The sequence below is a fragment of the Gymnogyps californianus genome, chromosome 1, assembly GCF_018139145.2.
Source record: "Gymnogyps californianus isolate 813 chromosome 1, ASM1813914v2, whole genome shotgun sequence".
NCBI lineage: Eukaryota > Metazoa > Chordata > Aves > Accipitriformes > Cathartidae > Gymnogyps > Gymnogyps californianus.
In genome coordinates, this window is record NC_059471.1 from 58,886,667 (window position 1) to 58,907,149 (window position 20,483).

General features: G+C 35.7%; 1 protein-coding gene across 1 annotated transcript in view; it reads right to left on the reverse strand.

The window, feature by feature from the left end:
- DOCK9 (dedicator of cytokinesis 9) overlaps positions 1–20,483 on the reverse strand; it is a 118,437-nt gene that overhangs the window by 42,854 nt on the left and 55,100 nt on the right. Inside the window, exons 22-32 of the mRNA XM_050915435.1 lie at positions 19,347–19,433; positions 18,603–18,692; positions 13,957–14,072; positions 13,753–13,822; positions 13,484–13,609; positions 13,283–13,354; positions 6,661–6,807; positions 5,864–5,947; positions 5,116–5,227; positions 1,019–1,197; positions 490–606 (exon numbers count right to left, since the gene is read on the reverse strand). Coding sequence (XP_050771392.1) covers positions 490–606; positions 1,019–1,197; positions 5,116–5,227; positions 5,864–5,947; positions 6,661–6,807; positions 13,283–13,354; positions 13,484–13,609; positions 13,753–13,822; positions 13,957–14,072; positions 18,603–18,692; positions 19,347–19,433 — 1,200 coding nt within the window. The remainder of the gene's footprint in view (positions 1–489; positions 607–1,018; positions 1,198–5,115; positions 5,228–5,863; positions 5,948–6,660; positions 6,808–13,282; positions 13,355–13,483; positions 13,610–13,752; positions 13,823–13,956; positions 14,073–18,602; positions 18,693–19,346; positions 19,434–20,483) is intronic.

The following is a 20,483-nucleotide window of genomic DNA, read 5'->3' on the forward strand; positions in this document are numbered from 1 at the left end:
ACTGTTTCTTCAGCTTCTTTGGCTGCTGCTCTTACAACACTCAAAAAGATGCAGTGGGTCCAATACTGTGTGGTCTATAGTTTGTATTGAAATATAGGCACATGCACCAGAGATATAGAAAAAGCAAGATGTTATATGGCAGTATAATCACATGGCATTAGAATGATGCTGTGGCAATTTGTGTGGCCTAGCATTCTCCAAAAATCTTCAGAGGTTCAAGAAGAGATCAATAAGGGCACTGTAACGTGTACGTAGGACCAAATTAGCCAATTATGTTAGGCATAACTTAGCTGGACAAGAGAAACTGCAGCCAAAACGATAAAGGTTAACTAAGCTTTTAAGCTCAGAAAAAGCAAGGAGAACAAACTCGCAGAATTCTGAACCTCACGAAACTCTTTGTTTGCCAGAAGTATGCAGTGTTTCATATACACATTACCAATAAATTATGATAAAAATAATTCAGAATACCAAATAGAAATGGTCACTCACATTGCTGGAAGGGTTAACAGGAAATGGAGACACTTCTTTAACATTGATTCGCTGAACATTTTCTATGAGCAGTCCAAAGAGCGGCAAATACATAGTGGCTATTCTTGCTTGATGGCTCTAAATAGAGTTTAACAGTTCATTAACAAATCACAGATTTCATTTTTAATCACCATTTTTTTTTAAGCTATTCACTCCTAAATTACAAAAAAATTCATTAATGTTTAATGAAAATAAGAGCTTTAAAAACATTCGTAAAAATCTGATTACTTTAAGAGCAGCAGTTAGATTACACTGTGCTAAAATGTAATAAACATGTAATTATGTTAAAAGGTGCTTTTTGCTTTCATTTGGTAAAAATATAGGATTTTCAGATTGGTTTTGATACAATTTTCATACATATTTTCATCACAGTCTGAACAGAAATAGCGTTACTGCAAATTAACAAGTTTTTTGTGAAAGAGAAAACTTTCTGTATGTGTGCACACTTAATCTTTATTATTTTGTACTACTAGCATAGCAATACACTTACCCTGGAAGCATATCTATCATCAAAAGAATGCTTTATCATCAAATTCTTGAGCACACTAATAGCAATCTGCCGCACGTCTCTGAACTCTTGTAATGCATTGCCCACCTCCCTTAGAAGCAGTCCCACTAAGAAGTGATTTTTACAGAACTCATCAGTTAATGAATAGTCCAGGTGAAGGTCTGGAAGTAAAGTACAAGTTCTATGTAAGGAACAGTATTATTTAAATAAATTTATCAATTAACTTAAGGCTGAACTAAAATGTTTCCAACATTATTGACAAATTCATATATATTCATATATGTATAATATGTAATTGTATTTATTCAAATGTCCCTAGCCCAATTCACTGCATTTATTAAACAGACACTGATGATGTATATTCAATCAACAGAAGCTGGAGAAATCTAAATACATTATTTAAAAAAAAAAAATTAAATACTGTCCAATATTCGAAAGTGTTCCTATTAAATTTACCTGGACCAAGGTACAGGTATTACAGACCAATTTTAAAGGTTGTGCACACTCTATCTTTCAGGAACTTAGTTGTATGGTAGAAGTAGAATTTAATTTTTAGTCTGTGGTTCAGTCCCAGGTTAGTAAATTTGAAGGACTGCAAGCAAAACACGGATTAAGAGGTTTTCTACTTCTGTACTGCAGTTTTAAGTTCCTTCTTCATTATCTTACACATGTATCTATTACGAATATAGACTACAAAGCCTGCTAACAACTGCGATCTTGGTTAATTGATATTCTCTAAGAAAATGGTCCCAAAAATTTGCAGTGTGTAGTAAAAGTGTAAGGAAGAGACTGCATTTGCAACACACGTGTCCAGATTAAGCAACTTCTTCTCAATATATCAGAACACAAAAGGACACAATAATATTTAAACAACATAACTTAAATGAATCTATGAAAATTGGACCTGCATTGTAATACAGTAGGCAATTTTTCTGCTACAATGAAACAATACTATGTTTTCCAGAAATATTTATATATTCAGTGTTGATTGCAACAGAATTGGAATTAAAGAACATTTTATTTGAACATTTGTGCTTAAATCACTGCAATGCAATTTTATTTCATAAAGTATTTCTAGTAGTAACTAACTGTAATTCTATACTAAGCCCCATATAGATATATAGATATTATAGACATACACACACACAAAAACCCAGCACATCTGACACAGCAAAGTCAATTTTTTTGTGTAATAAAATAATCCAGTTCATTTATGTACTGAATATATGACAGCTTACGAGAAACTTTAGCTTGAAGATCTTATTTATTAGAATGTATATATGTTTAAAATCTCAGCTGAGGAGGTGTTCAAGAGTTTCTCATATTCACTGTCATTGTTCAATACAGTAATCCAAAAACAGATGCTAATCTCAAAGCACTTTAATTTTTCAAAGAACTCTCCCAGTAAGGGAATCCATTAAGTCAGAAAGAAATATAGATAAGACAGCACAGACATTCTACAGGCCTTCTTGTAACTCACTTAAGAGCCAACATCATCACCCAAGTTCTCTTTTGTTTGAGACAGCAAAACACAGCTAGAAACACTTCTGATAAAGGTTCTTTCCTGGCCAAACTCCTAGTTCACCAGGGAGCAGCATTTTACACTGTTCTTTATTGTGTAATCAGAAACACTATTTTTTCTAGTTTTGCTCTTTTCTTAGGATCCCTAAACCAACAACTCACAGTCCCTTTTCCATGGAAATATTTATGCAGTGTTATTATTCAAGACACTCCCGAAGGCTGAAAAAGCCAAAGACAGAAACAAGTTCTATGTAGCTGTCCAGCTCTTAGTCCCAAATCTTGTTCTGCCATCTTGATGAAAAAGTTAATTAGTTACGCTCAACTTTACTAAGCCAGCAGAGTCTACTGAATAAATATTTCAGAAAAAAATATCCTAATCAACAAAAATATAAATGTTAAGCAGGTTTACTTGTTACTTGTAAAAGCACCTTCCTCACCTCTGCTTATTGATGTCTGCTACAGTTCAATGTCTGGAAGAAATTAATAATGCCTTCACAGCCACAAATGCAATAGCTAATGTACTATTTGTTTTGGCACAAGGTTAGATGGACCAGGAGCCCAGCTGGCCTAAATAGAGCATTCATGACTGAGCTCCAGTGCAAAAAATAAAAAGATGCACATGAGGTGGAAGCAAGAACAAGCTACAAAAGAGGAATATAGAAGTATTGATCAAGTATGCAGGGATAGTGCCAGGAAAGCCAAAGCTCAGCTACAGCTGAAACTGGTAATGGACATCAATGGCAACAAGAACAGCTTCTACCACTACATTAGCATTAAAAGCCTGAATAAGGAAAACATGGGATATTTGCTGAATGGGGACTGTGATTTAGAGACAGTGAACTTGGGTAAGGCTGAAGAACTCCATACCTTCGTTACTTGATCCTTCACTGCCATGGTTCCCCAGCCTTAAGAGTTTAGAGACTAACTTCAAGAAAGAGAGTTATCAGCAGTGGATGAGGATCAGGTCAGGGGTCTCCCGAGAGACCTCCAGTCATGCAAATCCACAGCACCAGATGAGATGCTGAGAGAGTTAGCTGATATCATTGGAAGACCACTCACTATCACCTTTGTTAAGCCATGGCGATCAGGGGTCTCCCATAAGTGAGACCTTGAGATGACTGAAGGCTTGCAACGACTGAAGGCAGACATTGCACACATCTTCAAAAAAGGGCAAGAATAATTCAGGGAACTACAGGCCTCACTTGGTCCTTGGAAAAGTCATGGAGCAAGTCCTCTTGGAAGCCATTTTTCAGTAAGTGAAAGAGAATAGAGTGACCGGGTACAGCCAGAATAGATTTACACAGGGTAAGCCACACTTGACTAACCTGTCTTCTACAATGAACTCACTAGATCTGTGGATAAGGGGAGAACAACAGATGTCCATGTGGTCATTGTATCCAAACTGGGACATTACAGTCTAGATGAATAGACACCTGAATGTGCAAAAGAACTAGGTGGATTATTGGGCTCAAAGGTTGGTAGTTAATGGTTTGTACTCTACTTGGAGACTAGCTACAAGAGGAGTTTCCCAGGGCCTATCCTACTTAATACTACTACATCAATGACCTGAAAGAGGAGATGGAGTGCACCCTCATGGAGTTTGCGGATGGGGTACAGTCCATATGCTCAATGGCAGGGCTGCATTTCAGAAGAATCTAGATTCTACAGGAATGGGTCAACAGAAATATCAATTAAATTCAACAAGGACATACGCAAAATTCTGCACCTGGGATGGACGAACTTCCTGCAATGGTACCAGCTGTGGAATGACTAGCTTGGGAGCAGCTCTGCTGAAAAACACCTAAAGGTCCAGGTGGACAGTCGCTTCAACAGGAGTTAGCATGGCATCCTGGCAGCAATGAAGGCTAACAGCATACTGGGCTGAATCAACAGGATCATAGCCAGTATATCAATGGAAATGTTTACTCCCTGTTACTTGGCATTTGTTAGACATATCTGTAATACTGTGTGTACTATTTGGGCCTTCTAGTACAAGACGGATCTTAACTTGAGTGAGTTCAGCAAAGGACCACCAAGGTAGTTAGAGAGCTGGAGCACATGCCCTATAAGGAGAAATTGAGGGAACTGAGCTTGTTCCATCTGGAGAAGGGAAGGCCTGAGGTGACCTCAGCAGGAGGTTGGACTACAGACCTACTGAATGAATATACGAACGTTTTAACCTGAATGAGTATACGAAAAAAAGTAAAAAGTACACCAAGCCTCACACTGCACACCTGCCTACAGGAGTGTTGCAGGCTTCTGCAGCTAGTGAATTAAAAGCTAACTCATGAAAAAAAGCAAACTTAATAATCATAGCAGGAGAGGGAGGCAGAGTCAAGGATGTAGTTTACCATATCTTTCAATGACTAGATATTCAGATAGATTGCTACCTAAACTATTCCTTCAAGTTTAAATGAAAGGATTACAACTTTAGGCTTCCATTTAACAATTTTGAGGTTTCCAGCATCTCATAGACCTGAAGTTACACAGTCTACACGTCTAATAATAAAAAGGTGACATCTAAGAAATACACCATACACTTCTTTGGAAGAATTTACCTTGGTATCTCTGAACTCTGCCTTTTCCAAATGGCATTGGTAGATTCAAAGGTATGTAGTGCTCATGATTACAGACTACATGGAGAAATTCAAATTTGAATTCAAAAAGAGTCTGCAAAAATAATTTTAAAGTATAAATTAAACAACTGATGCAGTGATTTCAATAACACATTAAAAACAGCTTTCTAACACAAAAGGGTGATTTCTCTCAGTCTTGCAGTATGAGGGATATAGACCCATCAAAGTTCCATATGTTAGTATAAAATAATTCCAGTATAATTCATACTTGACAACTGGATATAGTTCTACTTATTGTTCCTGTTGTCCAAAGTTATTTAAGTTTACTAGCATATTATGTATTGATGTAGGAAAACTTTGGACCCACAGAAGAAATTCTTTGGACATCTGGTACATGCTTTCACCACTACAGTAAATGTACAGAAACTTATCAGATATAAACTCTTCCAACTTTAGCCTTTCTCACATTCATGCTTAAAATTTCTGCTTAGTATTGCACGCCCACCCCCCACCACTGTCACAATACACATGCTCTAGGGTGGTAAAGTTGCACCTGAAGATGGGAATCAAAATATGAAAAAGTGATTTGATGGGGGGGGGAAGCTTTAGGCACAGCACAGGAACTTCTAATGTAACTAGGAAGAAGTCTGAAGACTTAATGCAGGACTCTATCCACATGCATCAAGAAGAAGCAACTCCTAAAAACAGTTTGTTTAAAAACACTGAGTACCTTTGGATCTCCTGGGGCAAAGCAGCTGATGTAGTTATTGATTTGCTTGAAAACAAAGCCTCTATCCATAAAAGTAAAACACCTCTGGGGAAAACAAGCAAAACCAAGACAGAATTGATTTAGTACTGTCTCAGTGCTCAGTATTTATATTTGTGTATTTAATAAGTTTATTTTCCAAACACACTATCGATATTTCAGTTTGAATATAAAAAAACCAATAAAATAAGCAAACTAAACATATGCATACATATACGAATACCAAATTTTCCCTTAGAGTGCAGAATGTAAACAAATTGCAAATAAAAAGCAGTTTGAAGAGAACAACTCTAATCTTGACAGAAACGAAAATGACATGCCACTAGCAGCTTTATCTACGATTTTATTTCCCATCCTTTTTTCTCCCTGCTGGATCTTATTGGCTGAAAAAGGAAAGACACAAAGTCTGTCTACATAAAATGCATGCAAGTAAAACACTACTTAATATATGAAGCTTTCGTAGGATTAGAAGGTAACCCAGATGATCTTTTTAAAGAAAAAAAAGAAGAAAAATCAAAATACATTTTGGATAAAATATAAATTCTTTTAAAAAAATATCAAACTTTTGAACAGACGTCTTCTTGATTACAGAAGATGCAAATTATAATTCAATGCATTTTAACTCGGACATAGAATTATATCTAAAAAGCATTATGCACATTCAGTTTTATTATGAGTTAGCTTTAAGATCCTTCAAAACCCATGAAAAAGCAGTATTATTGAAAAAGTAACCACAGAGCCCAAGTCACTTGTGTACCTACTTTTATAAAGGCAGCAAGGCTATGGTTTGCATTTTTTGAAGCCTCTGGATTGTCTCTGTACTTCTGAGTGATGTGTGGCATTAGCATATTAACAACTGTTTCAACTGCATGATGAAAGGAAGCGGAAAATCTCTGGTTTCGCAACAGCTAGAAACAAATTCAGATACAATATTTAATATGGTTTATAACACTAAAATATATCAGAAAATTTACTTTAGAGAAGATATAGATAATCTGACAGGGAGAGGGGAAACAAAGAAAGTTTTCAAATTTTCTCATTTGTCATTTAAAGTAACATTTTCTTTAAATACAAGATTTTCCCGAGCTTTCTAGACTAAGGGGGAAAAAAGAGCATTTGGTTAAAAGAAAATATTACAACATGCACTAACATCTGTTATTAAAATTCAAGGAAGGCAGTCTTTGATGACAAAAACGCATGCATAAAAGTTTGTAAGTGTAATGCATTTAATATTTTTCTATACTGCAATAAACTTGACGACAGAAACTAAGAATAAAAGACAATCCTCTAATTTTATCTATCTTCCTTTCCAAAGCAGACACCAGCTGGTTCACATATAGTAACTGCATTATCAGACCCCTTTTCTGTCTTTAAAAAAACCCAGTTTTTGCTGTTCTGCAACTATCTTTTTAATAACTCCTTTGCCTTTTGCCATTGTGGAAATTCTCATCTATGCCTCTTTCTTTCTCTTGCTCATCAGCAACTTCAAATCTCGGCTCTTCCAGGCTTCAGAATCTTACTCTCCATGTTTTTAAGTTTCCACAATCAGAACCGTTTTCCCTTACTTTTAGGTAGTTTGCCAATTAGCTTAAAAGATTTCCTCTATGTTCACAATTTCCTCCTTTCCACTCACCATCTACATTAATGATTTTGTACTTTCTGACCAGTATTGGTCAGTTCTCTTCAGCTTTTTGGCACTGCAGAGCCTCTTTTATTTCTCTACATCTTACAATTTTTAATAAAGATTCTGTCTTTTGTCTGAAGGGACTTAATGACAGGTGGTGTGAGGCTGAACAAGTTGACGTTGACAAAAACTGTTTCAACTGTACAGTCATTTTGTCTTTTCTTTCTGACAACTGAAATCAAAACATCCAAGTGCTCTGAATACTTTGCTATTTAAATAGTTTTTGAACTATATTGAATACAACATTCCTAGGCAGAACAAGTCATTGTCAAGGCCCTGCATAAATCGATGATTACACAATTTGCTTCCTTTGTGTTTGAACTGTGCTCCAAAGTCTCTAGTTCTATTTTAAAAAAAATATTTTTTAAAAAAATAGATATTCAGGTTGAAAAAGATCCCCGTATAAATATCAACAGTTCTCATTAATGAAATAACAATTAAAAATTCTGTTGGTGGGGATGCCAGTCAGTGTTCTACGATATTCTTGCAACTCAATCTTTGCTGGACAGTAACTAAATATTTTTAAAAATACTACAAAATTCTTGCTACAGAAATAATTTTGCTGCACTCAGAAATGCATCTTTTTATCAGATCTCATAAGCAGGAAATATCTGAATGCATGTTCCATTTAATACTTTACCCAGCAAGACAGAAAAAAGCTAGCCAAATAATTTATTTGATATTTAGGGGGCTTGTAAATCAAGAAGCAATGTTCAGGAATGAGGATATATGCAAACAAGAGGTGAGTTCTGCTCCTTTTTCTTTCATGTCACAGGGAAGATGACAATGAGGTTAGTTCTAAAAGTGGAAACGTCTTTTTTAACATGAAATGTGGAGACAACAACAAAAATCTGCCATAAAAAGTCACTCCAGTAGTTTATAAGCTATGAACCTTACTTCATGTTATTGCAAGGGAAGAATGAGAAAGAACAGCAGTTCAAAGTGATACACAGCAAAGTACTAGAATCTAAAAGTGCGTGTTAAAAGAATTTGTTTCCTTTGTACAATTGAACAGTTCATATTTGGGGGTGGCTTTTGAAGATACTACTAAAAACAAACAAAATATTAACCTGAAATGAACAGGGTTCCTATACAACAAGTATACCTAGCATGCAGAACACTCTATTGAGTGGGACATCAACAGAAACTAGATAGGTATTTTCCAATATCAAGCTTAGGGTTTTGAGGGTGGGGGTTTTTGTTAGGTTAAAATTACTGCATGCTTCTATATCTGTAAGTCCTAACAAAAAAACACAGCAACATTTTGGTAGTTTCAATGCTGCATAAGAAAATGTCTGCATGAACTGTTACCATCTTAGAAAGATTCATGGCTACTGAACCTACTAAATTTATAAAAAAACCTCACTGTGCATCCTTACTTTCTGAAATAAAATGGGGTCTCTTATAGAGTTAAAAGTGCCATCAGTATTTAGATCACATTTTTGTGGTTTATCTACTTCTTTCTGGCAACTTGGAATCATAAATACAATGCAACTAGCAATTAGTACTTTCTTTGAAAAGAGTCATGCTCTTTCCATGCTCAGTATTTTCTCAGTCCACCTTCTACAAAATGCGTGTTTACAATTATGCTGTTAAGAGGTAGAGCAAACATTCATTAAAATGAAATTATATAAATTTTTAGCCTACCTAAAGAATTTTGTAGGGCAGAAAGATTACTTAAAATGAATAAGACTTCTTCAGAATTTATATGATCACATAACCCCATGTAATAGACAAAATTTGGTGCAACAAGTTGATGTAAAATATCACTTAAAGAAAGGTCACAATTCCTAGACCAATCTTCAGAAATATAAACATACACTGAATTGTCTCCTGCCTACATCTTTTGGTGCATTTTAATGAAAATCCTAAGCTTACTTATAACAACCCTTAGAAATCGATCTCAGAAGACCACAGTTTATACTGCATGTAATTTATAGCATATAGTAAATCACAAAATAAACTGCTCAGTCTTTCAAGTACAGCAAACCTGAGGCCATTAGGTCTCAGCTCATGGCTGTTACTACTAAAAAAAGAAAATAATCGGTGCCTTCTCTTATAGTTACTTAGGTCACTTAGACATCAAAGAGATGGAGGTCTTTCTGAGTAATAGTAATGGTTATGCCTACCCCAGTTCACACCATACTTCCATAACACCAGGTAATCAAATCAGTCTCAGGCATCTGTAACTGACACACTGTTCCTTTACCAACTCTGTTTTCCCTAAAATGAGAGTCTTGTTAAATTGAATTTGTTCCGCAGACGTACGTGCTAGTGCTCTCCAAATGCAATTTATTACTAGGATTACAGGGGTCAGTAAAGACACATTAGCTTTGAGCAAATGAGTCAGTATAGCACTTGTGGAGGAAAGAAATAATAATAAAAAAATTTAAAAAATATCAAGAACTAGTAGTAATGTGAATGCTCATCAATGCTAGTACACCATACTATACCAGAGACGCAGATTATATGGGAAAGGATACTAAAAGCATGGACACTGGCAGAGTCATTCTGAAAAGTAAGTTGCATTTGTTTTTTGTTTGTTTACACAGACTGCTGCTTTAAAAAAGATGATATTCTACTGTACTTATTTCATCCACCATCTGATCTCAATTTAAAAATGTAATCCCTATTGTAAGGAAGTTATAATTAAATTAAGGAAATGGGTTTGCATGACAGTAAGTTAGTGGTTTCTTTGAAGTTTTTTTAAACCAATATGCTGTTTCCAAACTCGTGAGGACTTCTGTAGGTTTGTTAAAATCAGGAAAAATTACATAAACTTTGTTTAGCCAAGCAAAAACAGCATGATGTTGTTTTTCAGAGTATCACCTACTAAATCCAATAGAAAACTTCCTCAAGCTATACAAATTTCACACATACTGTGTTTTGAAAACTTTGCCCAGATGCACCACATTCTGTAATTAGAAAAACTGTGCTCTTCTCAGAGAGCTGAATACTGTACAATAAAAACTACTGCCAGTACTGTCAGGTCAGTACTGAAACCAACAAATTCTTTCAGTTTTTTTCAGTATCATTTTTAAATCATAAAATTTTAATGCAATTCCAGAAGTCTCTAGAAAATTTCAGCTTTAAATAAGAAGCAGTGTTTTCTGCTTTGTAAGATTATACTTTCATTTCAGTTTAATTGATTAATTAAATTAGTACAATTAAATTAACTTATTACAATAAGCTCAAAATAGTGGGGTGAAATAAGAAATACTCCATTCACAGAGTGAATAGAAGCACAAACTCCTTCCTCAAGGAACATCAAATCAACAATGAAAATTTAAGTTTAAAGATCCTGAATTATTTGACCAGATACTATGAAACAGAAAAAAAGTGAAGAACAGAAAAAAGTCCATCTGAATATTTTTCTTACTTTGGTTTGAATTAACAGTATTTCTATTGATTAGTGGTAGAAAAAGTTGTAAGTCTTTTCTTTTTGCTAGAAATTTTGAGGAATTCCCAAAGAGCTGATCAGTTAAAACAAGCAAGAAGTTTGACATCTTAAATGGAAAAGGATTTACTGCACTACATGCACAGCAAACCCTTTGTGCATATATTTGCATTCTAAAAACTCCTAAACAAATGGTAGCTGTCACAGTTCCCTAGACAGTTTAAGAAGTTAGTGATAAAAGCTTGCCTTCTTCCACTCTTCAGAAGATATTTAAATCTGTAGTACTAGTACCATGTAAATACTCAACTTCCCTGCACCCCCTTAAACTAAAGGCCTATTTCTAGATTAAACAGACTACAAATACCAGGTAAAAGTTTATGTCCGTATATTAGAGTGCATCAGGTTGTTTTTGCACAAAACCTGCTTCCCTGACAATTGTCTAACCCGCTTTTAAAAAAACCTGCCAATAAAGGTTCCAGCATTTCCAGAACTACTGCTCCAATTAAAAGCTGAGATTTTATTTAAAAAACAAAATTATTTCATCCTTTCTTTTTAGTAACAGAAAGGAGATCACTCTCTTCTTCGTGACACTTTAAATGGAAACAACTCCTTTTGCTTACATAAAAACGCAACGCAGCAGCTAGCGTCTCATATTGCTACAAGCAAAAATTTGAGGTCCTCTTCAAATGCAAAATAACAGGATAAAGTCAGATATTCTTTGCAGATTTTATCTACTCATAGAAACTGAAAGTCAGAATAAAACATAGCTGTGCAGACTGAGGTGGGGGGAAGTTAAGCTTAAAATACACAACTGATTTTGCTACTAAATGAGGAGCCTCACAAACTGACTGAGCTCCTCCTGCATTCCAAGGCAGTGGGAAAAATAGTTTTGCATGTTACAGATTTTTCTCCTTGTTTAATTCAGATTGTTAAAAAAAAATTAAAAAAAAAAAAATCCTTCTGTTTCTACAAAGGGTGCAATGCTGAAGCCTGGTATCTTTACTGTGTGATGTATATCAGTAGAATGCATAGTTCAACTGGAATCCATAAATCATGCTCTTCCTCTCTATTATTAGGATATTCTGCAAACTATGTATCAGTAATTAGTGCTAAAATGAGTCCAGCTGAATACTGTATTAAGGCAGATTTTTTTATTTACTACTAGATAACAGTCAGTCTGATAATATGATTTAATTCTTCTAACTAAAAGTAAACCAGTAACATGAACAGGAAAAATTTTTATTCTGTATTAGTATTCCAAGAAAAAGTGATGGTTACTAGGATTTGGATATCAAACGTGTTACTTTAGAGAATATCTAATGATGTAAAATTCATTTGACTATCACATGGAGTTCGCATGCTTCTTAAATGAAAAATGAATCAATAACTTCTTTAAAGATTAAAACAACTGAAATAGAAAAGTCCAGACACTTAAAGTAAATTGAACTGGGACTCAAACTCTACTGTTCATACCACAGCAGAACAGTATTAAGTGTAGCACTCTAAAGCTTTTTTCCTGATCATTGTCTGATTATTTTTTTCCCCACGTACTTCAGACTTCCAGTTATGTTCTAAATACACAGTGAAAATACTGATAAAGATTTCAGAACAACCTGGTACGTTACGCAGCTGGGACTATTTTGTATACCTGAAACTTTACTTTCAAGACTTGTTTTAATACAGAAGTAAGTAAACTAAAAAGCTGTCACCAATGTAAGAAAAATACTGCTTATAGGCCAAGCTGGTAGAAAAATGCCTGTTTCTAACGTTCTAGCATTCTCCTTCCAGCACAGGAAATAACACAGAATTAAATATTGATACTTCTTATCGCATACAGAAGGACTGCAAACTGCATGATTCATTGTTCTCAGAGTCATTTTATATCACAGCCACTATACTGCTCAGAAACAAGCCCACTTATTTTTGGGTAGTACTTACATCAAAGTCCACAGTGTTATCTATTGCTTCCAGCTTCATTGTACCGTAAGTATTAAGAAATCTTACTAGAGAGTCTGATGATTTACACAGACTGCTCTACTGCATGGATTTTAAGGGGTTTCTATCCTTTCATAGTAATGTTGAATTTAGCCCTGTAGTTTTTTCTGTCTAATATTTCAACTGATTTCTCCTGCTGCTTTGCTCTTTCCCTCCCTTTCTTACAAATAAAGTTATTTTAGATAAATCATAAGCACATGTATATAAACCTTTTTCTTCTAATATGCAATAAAAACATGTGATTGGAGAAAGAAGAGACTATACAAATTCTCTTTAGAATAACTTTTTTTTGCAAAAGTTGACATACCTTCACTTTAGAGTTTTCTATCAAATGCTGAGCCATTGATTTTATCAGAACTTCAAAGAAAAACCATGAATACTGCAGAGAAAAGAAAACGTTCTGTAAAATTGCCACATGCATTCAACAACTATTTCAATACAATTAGTTCCTGTTCTTCGGTTATGACCAGATAAGAAGGTACAGTAAAAAGTATATTTCAATATATACCTTAAGTAGCTTGTTGCTTGTAAGAAAGTCAGCAGACGGCTTTAAAATTGTTGTCATGGACTTTGTCAATTCTTCATGTACTGTCTTATATTCAGAAGCAACATAGGGTTCAGCTTTATAGGCATACTTGGGGAGGAAAACCAGAACATAATATGAAACTAGAACATAATATGAAACAATTGAAATTAAACAATTAAACAGATGCAACTAAATCTAAATATACTCCTTTTTAGAGAAATAAAGGAAACATTTAATTTACTTTTACCTACCTTGACATAAGATCTCAGGTAGCTATCCAAGCCTTCTTCATGACACTGAGCAACAATATGGATAATAACCCTAAAGAGAAGTCAGAAAACAAGTAAGCCCACAAAGAAAGCTATGATTGCAATAGCAAAAATGCTACTCAGTTACAGATTTACGTGATAACCCAGTCATCACTTAAACTTTATGAAGCACTTAAAATTCTTTACCTTGTCACATTGACTGCAACTTCCTCTTGAGTTGCTCTAGTGAGAACTCTAAACAACTGGTTTAGAACAGTTGGCAGGAAAGCTATCATCACATGGCCTTCCATAGCGTGAAGGCTCTAAAAGAAAGCAGTAATACTGTCACTCCCTTGGAACAATGGCATTTAAATCACAAGTTCTGAATCAATAAAATTTACTGCAAGTCTTTTTCCAAAAATACACACTGCTTGCACTATTTGGTGTTAATTACCTGAAATACTGCACAGAAAGCAATTGAGAATAGTTTTCAACATAAACATCAGTTAAATATTTTCTACATTAAGGTAAATGAGGGATAAAAATTAGGTTTTATTAAAAGCACTTTAGAAACAGTTATTTGTACTTTTCCATTGAAATGCATACTAGGTAATGTTTCAATGAAAAGACTACCTGTGTACACCACAGCAAGCTGACACTGACACTCTGGTATACTTTGCTATTTCATCCACCAATGCAGACATTTAGTAAACAGGAGTTCCACAAAAACATACAAATTGCTTACCTGTGATAAGTGCAATACTAGTTATACTAGTTACTGCAAAACAATAAACTAACATGTTAAAAACCAGAATGAACTAAAATCCCTAACTACCTAATGCTGGAAATTGGAGACAGTGAATTACTAACCACTCAACTTCTTCCTGATAGGCCTTTGCATTCCATCACCATATGCAAAAGATATTATAGACATAACCGCCCTGACAGAAAAGGCAGTGTATGGCATTTCATCCAACATTGTTTTATGCCACGGAATTCCCTGAAGTTAAAGGGAGTTTGATAAAAAAGAGTATATTTGCTGAACATGCATACAGACAACACATTTCAAACATTTCCATTCAGTGTTAAGTAGCTGTCTTGTCTTTGAATGTTTGCCTGTATGCACATTCGCACTATTCAGGACTCATAACAGCCTTCCTTCCTACGCGATCTGCGATTTTTCTTGGAAACAGCAGTCACACACAACAGCATCTTTTCTATAAGCCTTGCATATCAGAGCATTCGGTAAACATGCAAGTGGAACTTCAGCTCACACTTTTGTTCAGGATGCACACATTTTTTGGTAATGGTGCTGTTTTAAATAGGACTCTGAAGTGGACTCGTAACCCAACTTCTGACGCCTCTGAGTATTCAATTACACTTAGACTGCCAGAAGTAGCTGTGCCCTTTGATCTCTCAGGCAGCAATGGAGGTAACTACAGCAGATACCTCAACTTATGAGACACTAAGTGGTGTTTGGGTTCATGAAACATGAAGGAGAGCATATAAACATCTTGAGTCAGGTGAGTCTCAGAAAACCTTTAATTAGAAGTGTTAGACGCTGCTTACACAAAATCCCGTTAGGGAGGGCAAGAGCAGAAAGAAGAGAGAATGGGAGAACACTTATCAGGTTCGGTAACCCAAGCTACTCTGCCAGTAGCACACTGACTTTGTGGAGAAAAGAAAATCCTGAGTATTTAAATGTGTCATTGCTATTATAGCATAGACATTACCTGCAGGAAACTGTCACCAGCGAACTGAAGCGATCTTTAAAGAACATTTAGCACTCAGGCTGGTCAAGTCTGGCACAGGTAGGTACAGGCTGACACACAGAAGGCAAGCTCTCAATACACAGGAGAAGTAAAAAGTATTTGGGTCCCTGTGAGGCCTAGCTAGACAGGAATTTGGCCCAATGGAATTGAGAATAGCCATAATTTGTAGCTGACACAGAATATAGCATTTGTTTTCTGTTACTAAGAAGCAAGGCAATGAAGTCAACATGATGTGTTAATCTAGTGGTGTGGAACAGGTTCATACTGTGTGGTGAGAGTGTTCTGGTGTTTGACAACAAGCAAGAGTTATAAAGAGGCTCTGCAGTTGCGTTATTCTGTCCCAGGGATTTTGGCAAGACATGGTCTTGTCACCGGACCTAAAGATTTTGCTAATGTGGAATTAATATAAATAAATCGAGTATTTAAGCAAAGGAATAAGCTACCCAAATACATTACAGTATATGTGATCATATATGACTGAAGTAAATGATGTGATTTGGAGCAATCTGAGGAAGTGTTCTTTTGAGCTTTCCCTAAAATGATACTTTAATATCTGACGGTCACTTTGTTCTACCAGACTAACAAGAGTTGTGAATATCAAGAAGAGAATCAAGCCTTTGATTCCAGCCAACTGTCATTTTTGATGGTCAGCAGATAGCAAGATAAATCTGAAATTGCCATGCTAGTCACTGGAAGAGATTTTGATTATATCAGATTCAAGTAGAGCTCTGGTAAATTTAAGAAACAGTGGGATTTCTCAAAGTACTGTGAATCCTGATCAAACAGGTCAGAAACTGACGGAGGGTTGTTTACAACTTCAGCTCCTGAGGTAAGAATCAACCAACTGCCCACAATGTACAGGGTCGTTCCATTCCTCATAAGGTGAAGAGTCACTGCTGCCAGGACGCTGGTAAAGAGGCTCTCCATGGTGTGTGAACTGATTTTTTAACAGTATTGATTTAGACTTGTCACGTACGCAGAGATTTTAGTAATAATGGTTCTTTTCATGTAACATCTGACTGTTTCCCAGACCAACTGCTTTATACTACAGCACCAGCAAGAGCAAACCCTGTTTTTTCACCTGAACTTATCAATAAAGACACTCAATTCCCTGAGGTCCAGTATGGGCAACAATCCTTCCCTTCTTCTTGATACCATAAAACATCTGGCATTTTCTCTGGCACCTCAAGTAGCAGGAAGGCTACACCCCTTGAAAAAAAGTGATGGAAATGATATTGACAATTTTAAAGAGCTTCAATGAGCCACAGGTCAGACTCTAAGACCTCTAATTCATGATGACAGATACTCAGAACATACCATCTTTATTATACGGAGAGAAAAAAAGAGAGGTTAAGTCCAGTGATAAAGGTTCAGTGTCCCAACTGATCTCAAAACCACAACCAGAGGACAAGAAGGCAAAGCTGCACCAATGAGAAAAATGCCTTTTCTGACTAGGACTTCTAAAAATCTGAATGATTCCTTTGTTTGTATTTTGATAGAACACAGGAGGAAACTGAATACTCATAACTTTAAATCCCTTGCCAGAAAAGTACAAACAGTAGGAAGTGAGAGGTAAAGAGGTTCCCATCTTCAAACAGAAATCTCAGACAGCAGGACCACAATCTCCCAGAAGGATTACTTGGGGAAAGATGGAATAATCCCCTCAGCCTCAAGGCAAGATGAAACACTCTGAAACAGTGGTGGTTCTTCTCTTCTGTCTCTATTGGGGAGATTTTTTTGGGGCACAAACCACATACACACAGGTAGAAAGACTCTGTATTTTGAAAAGTGTCATGATGACAGAGGATTTGCAAGTGTGGTATCAGGGAGGGATTTTGCACATAAGCTGTCTCTAACTCCAGTAGAGCCTCTTGATACTGCAGAGTGCTGACTTCTAAAGCCAAAACACTACCAGGCTTAGTGCTAGTGCCACCTAATTGGGGACTATTTGGTACAATTACTGCTGCAGAAAGCAGTGGAAACAGGGATGGCTCCAGATCTAAAATTATCAAGGAACTCCAAACAGATACTTTAAGTGAGAAACACAGAGAAATGACATCGCATATCAAAACAAGAATGTCAGTAGCAGAAACCCAAGTGAGAGGCATCTCTAGTGACTGACTCTAAGTGACGATGGGGGACGAAGAAGTTCAGCTACAAGACTCTTTGCTCTTCGCCTTACCCTTTTGATGTGAAGCTACCATGGTCAGAACACCTTCTAACGGGTTGTGTTATTGTCATATGCTTTGCCAGCACGTTTTGGGATTGCAAAATTTCAGAATAAGGACAAATAGAAGACTGAGAAACAAGTCTGTCGGTAACAAATGGTAATAATAAAAAAACCCCCCTATTTCCAAATAGACTTATTCCATCTTCCTGCTGTTAATGTACTGTGTCCTGTTTTGTACCAAAGTTGATCACAGAAGTCTTGGGGCAAGGAAGATGACCCAGCGCCATGGTTTTGACATAACCAAGGTCACAAAGCAAGTCCAGTTCAGAAGTGTGCCACATTCAATAGTTAAGTTCTTAAGTGTCCTAAGTAGACAGTCCAGTTTTATTAACTGATGGTACTCAATTACAACAAACTCTGTTGTGCCTAAGAAAATCAGGAGTTACTTGTGATACCTGACATAGATTTTAAGGTGACTGAATTTGGGGCTTCATATTAAAAATCTGGCCTACTTGGTTAAAACAAAATTGGTGTGGAAATCATGCACTCTATTGATCTAATCCTGAAAGAGGACTGTAGATATGACAATGACCACCTCCTAAGCAAAATTTCAGAAAAATCAAGAGTCATCATTCCTTACCATTCCCATGTGCAGCTCAATTTGATTATTTTGACAAACTAAGCCATTAGTGTTTTGAAACTATCACTCATAAGGCTGACCAATACTGTCTCATTATTTCCTTGTGGTTTCCTCTTATATTGCAATTCTAAATTTATCTAGGGCAGGAAGTATCTTTTTGTTCTTTTTATACTGCATGTTCCACTAATGAGACCTAGAAAATGTCTGAAGCTCCTAGGTTTTGCAAAAGTATAAATAAATAATATAATCTGTTATCACTGCCATTTTATACCTTAAGATATTTTACAAGATCAGTTCCTAGTGCGCGAGCTCCAGACTCTGTTTTCTGACAGTACTGAAAAAAATTATGCAAATGCTGGTCCTGTCAAAGACAAAAAGAACAACAAATTAAACAATATCTAACATTACTATCCATAATCCAAAACAGAACACATTAAAAAGTATTTATATATAGAAATCCATACACGTGTGCATAGATTCAATTTTCAAAAATAATTAAAGTGCACTACTCCGAAGACTAATTTAGTCTACACTTAACATGGATTTTTTTTAACCCACATAAGAAATTTCCAGTGATTTTTGAATACTCATTATACAAAACACCACCTATAGTTGCTTCAAACCAACTGATATGCAGAAAATAGCATACTTAATGTTAGTTATCCCAACTGATCATAATATGTATTTTATGAGCAGCTATTACAGGACTCGTTGCTTTGTAGGCATGCCAGTAAATAGCTTTCAGACAACTATGACCTCTCATCTAACAGGAAAATTCAGATTGGAATGGATGACAGTGTTAGACAAAAGGCTCACATTTTGAATAGCTTCCATTTAATATCTGCTGTTTTTCACAGCTGATGTGAAATAGAGATACCATGCAGAGTGTCCAAGAGACCAAGAAGTAAGAGATCAGCATACTGAGTTTAAGCATCTTCCCAAATATTGTATATACATATAACAAACATACATTATTCCTAAAACTTTCACTAACTTAATATGTTTTATAACTCACCTGTGTATACACAGTTGACACCAGATGAGTGGATATTTTTAACAGCTGTTTGCCTCCATCTACCCATTTAATTTCAGGACCAGAATGCTGCACACACACATGCAGAGGAAAAGTAAAATAATGTAGCGGTATACTAGAGTAAAACAATTTGTTTATAGTACCACAAACACCACTTTTTTTTTTTTAAAACAGGTTGAAGAAATGTGTGCAATGAATAAAGTCATAAAAAAAGGAAAATTATGCAAGCAATATTACCATAAGCATTTATGAAGCTTAAAATGTTTTTTAGAAGTCCCACAGTAGTTTTCTCACTGGCTAACAAAATTGTTTTTCTAGAAGTCACACATTTCATGTTTCCCCTACAACTCTGAGAAGAAACTTCTGACCAGAGAGAAATATCTACTAGTTTTCTGAGAAAAATAACACAAGAATTTCCACAGGTACTGACACAGTTTAAACCCTAACATAGGTCACCGATAGGTAGCAGCCAGTGCTTCCTTCCCATCCCATTTCCAAAGAACTGAGAATGGGAACGCTCAGCTGTCTACCCTGACAACCAGTTAGGGAGAGATTTTACTGCTAGATCTACAACTAGTCATATTGGTCCTAACCTTCTACCCATGCGCATGAGAAGAGATGAACAGCAGAGGCATAAAGAATACACCTACAACATGAAAAGATGAAAGATGTGAAGGAGACGATGGTTGGAAAGCTTACAGCAGAGTTTAAAAAAGAAAAGGTGGTAGAACAGGAGGAAAGCAGCACCTCTTGCTGTTGATTTTAGGCCTCTTCCTCCAAAATGAGGCAATTTTGTCTCTGCATTTCATTCTCTTAGTCAAATCCCCTATCACATTTTACATTTTGTATCCTCCTCAGTATCATTTTTATTACTACAATTTTGCAAGCTTTCTGCTTTGAAAAATACAACCATAAATTTTACTAGTGAAGTATAAAGATCACAAAAATCAAGATGTGAGAATAAGACTTTTTCAGGAATAAAGGACTTACTGAAAGGAGACAGCATGAAATGCTAAAAAAAATTTAGTAAAGGACTTCAGATTATTTGCATATGTTCATAAACTCAAAATAGTTTAATATATTTAAAAATTACTGTAACTTCTAGTTAATTATTAGTAC